The sequence below is a fragment of the Mustelus asterias genome, chromosome 9, assembly GCF_964213995.1.
Source record: "Mustelus asterias chromosome 9, sMusAst1.hap1.1, whole genome shotgun sequence".
Classification (NCBI taxonomy): Eukaryota; Metazoa; Chordata; class Chondrichthyes; order Carcharhiniformes; family Triakidae; genus Mustelus; species Mustelus asterias.
In genome coordinates this window covers 25808942-25818285 of record NC_135809.1, presented here as the reverse complement: position 1 = coordinate 25818285, position 9344 = coordinate 25808942, and the positions used below count along the sequence as shown (strand labels likewise).

Genomic DNA, 9344 nt, shown 5'->3' with positions numbered 1-9344 from the left:
TTAAAATGCATATGTGTGTAGATAGAAAGTGTTGTGTCTGTCGAAAACAAAAGAGATTGTGGTTAAAATGCTTATGTGTGTAGATAGAAAGTGTTGTGTCTATAGAAAACCTGGTGTGAGACTTCTTTCTGTGCTATAGAAAACAAAAGAGATGGGGATTCGTGCAAAATAAATATTCTGAGCCTGGGCAATGGTTTGCCTTTGGGAGTTTGTTTCTTTGGAGGTGGTGGGAGGGGGGTTATTTTTATTTCACACGGTTACAAGTTACCATTGGGTTGTCTCCCTTTTTTTTGTATCTTTGTAGATGTGGGGCGTGCAGCATCCAGCGTGCTTTTGAATCGAAAGGCTCTCTGAGAGAGTGTGCCAGCCAGCCAGCCAGCCAGGTATAGAAGGTGGTGAGTGGCCGGAGCCATGGCAGCGGGGGTAGCCGCCTGGCTGCCGTTCGCCCGGGCGGCGGCTATCGGCTGGATGCCGGTGGCCAGCCAGCCCATGCCCGCCGCCCCCAGCCAGAGGAAGCGGCCGCGGGACGGGCTGGTGGTGCTGAACGTGAGCGGCCGCCGCTTCCAGACGTGGCGGAGCACCCTGGAGCGCTACCCGGACACGCTGCTGGGCAGCTCGGAGAAGGAGTTCTTCCTGAGCGAGGAGAGCGGCGAGTACTTCTTCGACCGCGACCCCGACATCTTCCGCAGCATCCTCAACTTCTACCGCACCGGGCGGCTGCACTACCCGCGCCACGAGTGCATCGCGGCGTTCGACGAGGAGCTCGCCTTCTTCGGCATCATCCCCGAGATCATCGGCGACTGCTGCTACGAGGAGTACAAGGACCGGCGGCGGGAGAACGCCGAGCGGCTGCTGGACGACGCCGAGGACGAGCTGGGTAACGAGAGCCGCCTGCCCTCCCTCACGGCCCGCCAGAAGGTGTGGCGGGCCTTCGAGAACCCGCACACCAGCACCCTGGCGCTCGTCCTCTACTACGTGACCGGCTTCTTCATCGCCGTCTCGGTCATGGCCAACGTGGTGGAGACGGTGCCGTGCGGCCTAGCGCCCGGAGGCCTGCTGGAGCTGCCGTGCGGCGAGCGCTACGCCCTGGCCTTCTTCTGCCTGGACACGGCCTGCGTCATGATCTTCACCGTCGAGTACCTGCTGCGCCTGATGGCGGCCCCCAGCCGCTACCGCTTCGTGCGCAGCGTCATGAGCATCATCGACGTGGTGGCCATCCTGCCCTACTACATCGGCCTGGTCATGGCCGACAACGAGGACGTGAGCGGCGCCTTCGTCACCCTGCGGGTCTTCCGCGTCTTCCGCATCTTCAAGTTCTCCCGCCACTCGCAGGGCCTCCGCATCCTGGGCTACACCCTCAAGAGCTGCGCCTCCGAGCTCGGCTTCCTGCTCTTCTCCCTCACCATGGCCATCATCATCTTCGCCACCGTCATGTTCTACGCCGAGAAAGGCTCCACCGCCACCAAGTTCACCAGCATCCCGGCCGCCTTCTGGTACACCATCGTCACCATGACCACCCTGGGGTAAGGCCCCTTGCTCGGCTTCTCTTCCAGTTCCTCCTCCTTCTCCCTCCTGCTCCTCCTCTTCCAGCTCCTCCTCCTTCTCCCTCCTCCTCTTCCAACTCCTCCTCCTTCTCCGTCCTGCTCTGCCTGTTCCAGCTCCTCCTCCTTCTCCCTCCTGCTCCGCCTCTTCCAGCTCCTCTCTCCCCTTCCAGCTCCTCCTCCTCCCTCCTCTTCCAGCTCCTCCTCCTCCCTCCTCTTCCAGCTCCTCCTCCTCCCTCCTCTTCCAGCTCCTTCTCCCTCTCCCTCCCCTTCCAGCTCCTCCTCCTCCCTCCTCTTCCAGCTCCTTCTCCTTCTCCCTCCCCTTCCAGCTCCTCCTCCTCCCTCCTCTTCCAGCCCCTCTCCCTCCTCTTCCAGCCCCTCTCCCTCCTCTTCCAGCCCCTCTCCCTCCTCTTCCAGCCCCTCTCCCTCCTCTTCCAGCCCCTCTCCCTCCTCTTCCAGCCCATCCCCCTCCTCTTCCAGCCCATCCCCCTCCTCTTCCAGCCCATCCCCCTCCTCTTCCAGCCCCTCCCCCTCTTCTTCCAGCTCCTCCTCTCTCCTCTTCCAGCTCCTCCTCCCTCCTCTTCAAGCCCCTCCTCCCTCCTCTTTTAGCTCCTCCTCCGTCCTCTTCCAGCCCCTCCTCCCTCATCTTCCAGCTCCTCTTCCCTCCTTCTGCAGTCCCTCCTCCCTTCTCTTCCAGCTCCTGTTTCTCCTCCTCCCCCTCCTCCTGCTCCCTTGTGGAATAAGACCAGCCCTGGTCTGAATTCGCAGTGTTCTCACATTGTGTGCTGAGGTGGAGAAGGTGTGAAAATCATCACGTTTGCTAATGATGAGTGTTAGCTGTGAAGAGTCCAGCTTCACACATCCTGCTCTTCCTCATCCTTCTCTTCCTCCTCTCCTTCCTCCTCCTCTTCCTGCACCGCTTCCCCCTCCCCTTCTCCTCTTCCTCCATCTCCTTCTCCTGCTCCCTGGTGGAATAAGACCAGCCCTGGTCAGAATTCTCAGTGTTCTCATGTTGTGTGCTGATGTGAAGAAGGTGTGAAAATGATCACATTTGCTAATGGATGAGATTAATGTTAGCAATGAAGAGCCCAGTTTCCAACATCCTCTTCCAATTTCTCCTCCTTCTCCCTTCCTCTCCTCCTGCTCGATTCATCCTCTCCTCCCTCACCTCTTCCTCCTCTTCCCCCTACTCCTCTTCCTCCTTTTCCTCCTCTTCTGGTTGTCACAGGTAAAGGGATTGTCAGTCCAACTAGAAGCTTTGGCTGCTCCTCAGCCGCCCCACCCCCCCACCACCACCGCCCCCCCCCCCCCCCCCCCCACACACACACACACACTTTGTTTTTGGAATTGTTTTTGGAGCCAATCCCTGGTGGAATAAGACCAGCCCTGGTCTGAATTCTCAGTGTTCTCACGTTGTGCGCTGATGTGGGGAAGGTGTGAAAATAATCACATTTTCTAATGAGTGAGATTAGTATTAGCAATGAAGAGTTTGGTTTCACACATCATGCTCCTCCTCCTCTTCCTCCTCCTTCTCCTGCTCCTCTGGTTGCCACAGGTAAAAGGATTGCTGTCGATCCAACTAAAAGCTTTGGTGGTCCCCCCTCTTTTTTGGAATTGCTTGTGGGGCCAATCCCTGGTGGAATAAGACCAGCCCTGTTTTGAATTCCCAGTGTTCTCATGGTGTGTGCTGATGTGGGGAAGGTGTGAAAATCATCACATTTACTAATGGATGAGATTAGTGTTAGCAATGGAGAGCCCAGTTTCACACATCCTAATCCTTCTCTTCCCCCTCCTCCTCCCCTTCTCCTCCTTCTCCCCCTCCGCCTCCCTGGTGGAATAAGACCAGCCCTGGTCTGAATTCTCAGTGTTCTCACGTTGTGCGCTGATGTGAAGAAGGTGTGAAAATCATCACATTTACTAATGGATGAGATTAATGTTAATAATGAAGAGCCCAGTTTCACACATCCTGCTCCTCCTCCTCTTTCTCCTCCCCTTCCCTCTCCTTCTCATCTTCTCCTCCTCTTTCTCCTCCTTCTCCTCCTTTTCCTTCTCCTCTTTCTCCTCCTTCTCCTCCTCTGGCTGCCACAAGTAAAAAGATTGCTCTTGGTCCAACTGGAAGCTTTGGCTATTCCCCCCCACCTTTATTTTGGAATTGCTTTTGGAGCCAATCCCTGGTGGAATATGACCAGCCCTGCTTTGAATTCTCAGTGTTCTCACGTTGCGTGCTGATGTGGGGAAGGTGTGAAAATCATCGTGATTGCGAATGGATGAGATTAGTGTCAACAGTGAAGAGTCCAGTTAGACACATCCTTTTCCTCCTCCTCTTTCTCCTCCCCCTTCTCTTATCCTGCTCCTACTCCTGCTGCTCCATCTCTTCTTCATTCTCCTCCTTTTCCTTCCCCTGTTCCTCCTCCCCTTCTCCTGCTCCTTGGTGGAATAAGACCAGCCCTGGTCTGAATTTTCAGTGTTCTCACGTTGTGTGCTGATGTGACGAAGGTGTGAAAATAGTCATGTTTGCTAATGATGAGTGTTAGCAATGAGGAGTCCCGTTTCACACATCCTCCCCCTTCTCTTCCTCCTCTTCTTCCTCCTCTTTTTCCTGCGTCTCCTTCTCCTGCTCCTCTTCCATTTCCTTCTCCTCCTGCTTCTCCTCCCCCTGCTCCCTGGTGGAATAAGACCAGCCCTGGTCTGAATTCTCATTGTTCTCACATTGTGTGCTGATGTTACGAAGGTGTGAAAATAATCACGATTGCTAAATGTTAGCAGTGGAGAGTCCAGTTTCACACATCAGTATGGGCACACAGTAAAGGGAGCTAGCAACAAGCTAATTGGAAATTTTTGGTTATTTCGATCTGATTGCTTGACATGGTTTTGGAAAATTTGGATCTTGTCCTCTCAGTACATAATTGATCGAGACCCAGAGTTTCGCAGTGCATTGTGGCAATTACTGTAGTTCTGTAAGTAGAAGTTTTTGGAGACACTTTAAATGAGCGTTGATTTATTTAGACTTCACAAATGTCAAATTCTACTGGAAAGGAAAGGTGTGAGAGAAGTACAGCACTTTTGAAATTTTGGTATGCAAGCTTACAACCAGATTTTTTTCTAGATAAGCTGCATTGTATATTTCCAACTTAATAAATGCGGGTAGGTGTTCTGTAAAACATGTTCTAGCTTGGAGCATCAAATGCTATATGTTGTCACTGCTGTGTCAGTTAAACCATAAAATGGTATTTCTGTGTGATCTAATGGAACAAAACACATATCTTCTCAAGTGGATGATAAGAATCACACTTTGGTCCATTATGCCTAGGAAAAGCCTGGACATCGTGAAAACAATCTTCTTTTGGTTTCATCCACTTTATTTGGGATCACCACAGTGCTGGTTGATCACCCTTCACCATCTTCTCTCTCTTCAATCCTGTTGCATTTAAGCCTCTCACCCCCACATCTTTCCATCTGGTTTCAGGCCTCCTTCTTCTCCTCCCAGGTAGTCCCATTTCTATCAGTCACCTCACCAGATTTTCTCTCTTACAGATAATCATACCATTTCAGTCTCTCAGCTACTTTCTTCGATACTCCCACAACGTTAATGACACTGCATTTTATCTTTCTTAGGCTGTGAAATTAATTTATGTGGATAGGAGGGGATGGCTACTAATGGGTCTTGCAATGAGGTGATGTCTTACACAAAACTTTGCTGCAAAAAATCTTGTGATGATCTTGTTATAAGCAGGTGGAAATCATGGTGTAGATAAATGAGATTTCCCATGTAGTTCAGCGCATTACATTGCTTTTCAACAACAATGATAAACCTTAATTTCTGTTTTGCAAACAAAGTACATGTATATGTGTAACATTTAAAAACAAGAATAAGTAATTTTACAAAGCCTTGTGTAGTTTAGATGAAATATGCGCAGGTCTTGTATGGAATGAATGTGCTATGTGAAGCCTAAAGAACTAGCTTTAATCTGTGGATATATCCAACAGAATATTGGATAAGACACATGTATGTAAGGGTAGATCATATTAATTCTTGAAGCTAAGCTCCATAGCAGACTTGACTCTTAAGACATATTTTTGGAAATCGATGAATAGGTGAATGTTTCAACAGTAACAGATGTGAATTTTTAAAATTCTTATGCATTGAATAGTCATCAGTTTTTTTAAAGAAGGTTGCATTATCATTTAATATGAAAAATGCAACATACATGTATTATCAGAGAAATCAGAGAAACCCTACAGTACAGAAAGAGGCCATTCGGCCCATCGAGTCTGCACCGACCACAATCCCACCCAGGCCCTACCCCCATATCCCTACATATTTTACCCACTAATCCCTCTAATCTACGCATCCCTATGTTGTGTTGGATTTTTATTAATTTACTTTATAAAGTTGTCAAGAAAGGACTAACCAAGAGGATTGGGAAGGTTTTAAGACTTAGCAAAGGATGACAAAGAAAATGATAAAGAAAGAGAAAATAGGACATGCGTGTAAAACTAGTAAAAAAGAGACATAAAAACAGACGGTAAACATTTCTATAGACATTTTAAAAGGAGATTAGAGTAAATGTAGATCTTTTAGAGGCAGTGAATGGAAATGGGGAAATTATAATTATAGAATCATGGGATGGTTATAGAATATAAAGACACCTTTTGGCCCATCATGTCAATGCTGCCTGTCTGGAAAAACAGCATGGTTAGATTTTCTTCCCTTTTCGGATAATTCTCTTTTGAAGGATTCAATTGAATCTGCCTCCACCACACTTTGAGCGAGTGCCTTCCAGATCCTAACCACTCACTGCATAAAGAATATTTTTCTCATGCTCACGTTGATCCTCTTTTGCCAATCATCTTAAAATCATGCCCTCTAGTTCTTGGCCCTTCTGCCAATGGGAGCAGTTCCTCTCTATCGACTCTGGGTAGACTGATTTTGAAGCAGCTGTAATGGATCTCCCCTCAGCCTTCTCTTCTCTGAAGAGAAACTGAAGTTCCTCATCCAAGGCATTATTCTCATCAATCATTTCTGCACCCTCTGGCTGAACCAGAGTTTTATAACGTTTCATCATAACTTCATTGCTTTTGTACTCTGTGCCCCTATTTACGAAGCCCAGGATCCTCTATGTTTTTGTAACCATATTCTCAACCTGCTGCCTATATTCCCTTGAGTTTATAAATGAGAGGGATCACATTTAAACATACAAATTTCTTAAGGGCCTTGAGAGGCGAGATGTCGGCATAATATTTATCATGGCTGGGAGTGTCTTTTGCCCCCCCCCCCCTTCTTAAACAGGGGTTTAAGCTTTATTAGCGATTTTCCAGTCCTCTGGGACCCTCCTTGATTCCAGTGATTCCACTAATGCCTCCACAATCTCTTCAGCTATGTCCTTCAGAACGCTGGGGTGTAGTCCATCTGGTCCAGGTGATTTATCCACCTTCAAACTTTCAGCTTCCTGCCCCATCGGAATAGCTCCCTCCTTCCCCAGTACTGGTGCCAATGTCCCATGATTTTGAACCCACTTCTCCCACACCAATCTTTGAACCACGCATCTACCTCTTTAATCTTATTGATCCTGTGCCAATTAGCTCATTGTTGAGGTAGTAATCCAGAGATTACTGCCTTTTTGGTTCTGCTTTTTAATTTAGTCCCTAGCTGCTGATATTCCCTCAGCAGAACCCCTTTGCTTTTTCTACCTATTTGTTGTTACCCACGTGGACCACGACAACCGGATCTTTCCCTCCCATTGAGATGAGAAATTACTTTACTCAAAGGATTATGAAACTTTGGAATTCTGTACTGCAGGGAACAGTGGATCTCAGAGGTTGAGTATATGCAAATAAGAGATCGGCAGATTTTTGGAGATTAAGGGAATCAAGGGATATAGGATTAGGTTGGGAAGGTTTAGCTGAGGTTGAAGATCAGCCATGATCTTATCGAATGGTGGGGCAAGCTTGGGTGGCTTAATAGACTACTCCTGCTCCTATTTCTTATGTACCCCAAGGCCCATGTTCATGTTGGAGAATATGAGTGACAATGCTCTAATATTTGGCCAAAGTAACCCTCCTTCAAATTGCACTGCAGATTGGATGTTGATTTCCCATGGGGACCCTCATGACTGAACCAGCTCCTACTGTAACTGAATGTCTGCTTTTCAGCAGCATTGCTAATTAGTGATCAGGATTGGGAAACTTGAATGATTTCCATGCTTTCTGGTCCAGTTATAGATTATGGCAAAGTGCAACTTTCCGCAATAGTTTGCTTATTAGTGAATGCCAGATTTACATCGTGATTCGGCAGATTTCTGTAACTTGTACACATAATTTTGTCCAAAGTTAATGACATCTAGATTTTTTTTGTTATTTGTAAATACTGTACTGTGAACTTGTCAGAAGCTTCATTTAGAGTCATGGAGGTTTACAGCATGGAAACAGGCCCTTTGGCCCAACTTGTCCATGCTGCCCAGTTTTTACCACTAAGCAAGTCCAAATTTAGCCTATTACCAAGATAATGGTACACAGCTGGACATACTGGTTGCTTAACTAACTACAGAGTGATAGGTATTTCAACTTTAACACTTTTTTTCTCGAGGTGACAAAACGTGGCATTCTAAGCATTGGTTTTGACTTAGATAATTGATAAGTTTGTAAGTATATTTTCCTCTGTCCATCACCAAAGAAGGCACGAGAAGTAGGTGGGCTTTCCCTGCTTTATATTTGCATCTTACTTTATCTCCAGAAATTGTAAGCGGAGGAAAAGATAACATTTCGTCTCTGAGCTCATTCTGTACATGACAGAATCCATAGGTTCTGCAGGCAGAAAGTGCAGTAATAGAGAGGCTTATTGAACTGATCACTGTCCTTAGAATTTATCATGATAGACACACAGGTTAGATGTTAAATTATTAACTGCTATTTAAAATAGACAAGGTAAAATGCTTAAAATATGCAGTTTTCGTGTTTCACCTTAGGTTAAAAATAACCTGAATTATAGTACAGCTATGCCATTATTAATGACGCATAGTTGAAGAGCACCAGTATTAACTCATGTTTATTATTAGAATGTTGTACCACCTAGTATTTTGACTGTTCCCAAGTTTCTTATTGAAAATTGAGGCATAAATCATTACCACTTTTGGTGGCTTGTGGTAATTAACTATACTGTACTTTATTTCTGTTTCAGATGCTATCCTGCATCTGGCTTTGCACAGGCAAGTGCATCCATTCAATGTCACCAGTCCCCTTTTGCAGCTGTGGATCGAAGAATAGCTTTAATGGTTATTTAGCAATAACTTTTACTATACTGGAACAGTACACCTATCATTGAAGTGGTTCAAAGAACAAAGAACAAAGAAAATTACAAAGCAGGAACAGGCCCTTCGGCCCTCCAAGCCTGCACCGACCGTGCTACCCGACTTAACTATAACCCCCTACCCTTTTGGGGACCATATTCCTCTATTCCCATCCTATTCATGTATTTGTCAAGACGCCCCTTAAAAGTCACTATCGTTTCTGCTTCCACTATCTCCCCCAGCAACGAGTTCCAGGCACCCACCACCCTCTGTGTAAAAAATCTGCCTCGTACATCTCCTTTAAACCTTGCCCCTCGCACCTTAAACCTGAGCCCCTGTTTGTTCGGAAGTAAAATGTGTTGTTATCATCTATTGGCTCTACAATAATAAGACTAACAATGGAATAAATGATAATGTCTAGTGAATGCATATGCTCCACATTCCTACTGTTTCACTTGAAAATGTTAAGGGTAGTTACTCTGTGGTACAATAAATGGCAGTCCGGGCTACATTTGTG

General features: G+C 46.8%; 1 protein-coding gene across 2 annotated transcripts in view; it reads left to right on the top strand.

The window, feature by feature from the left end:
- Positions 1–411: 411 nt before the first annotated feature.
- The window catches only part of kcnd2 (potassium voltage-gated channel, Shal-related subfamily, member 2), a 479767-nt gene continuing 470834 nt past the window's right edge, over positions 412–9344 (top strand). For both annotated transcript variants that reach the window (XM_078219836.1, XM_078219834.1), the window contains exon 1: positions 412–1523. In XM_078219836.1, coding sequence (XP_078075962.1) covers positions 412–1523 — 1112 coding nt within the window. The remainder of the gene's footprint in view (positions 1524–9344) is intronic.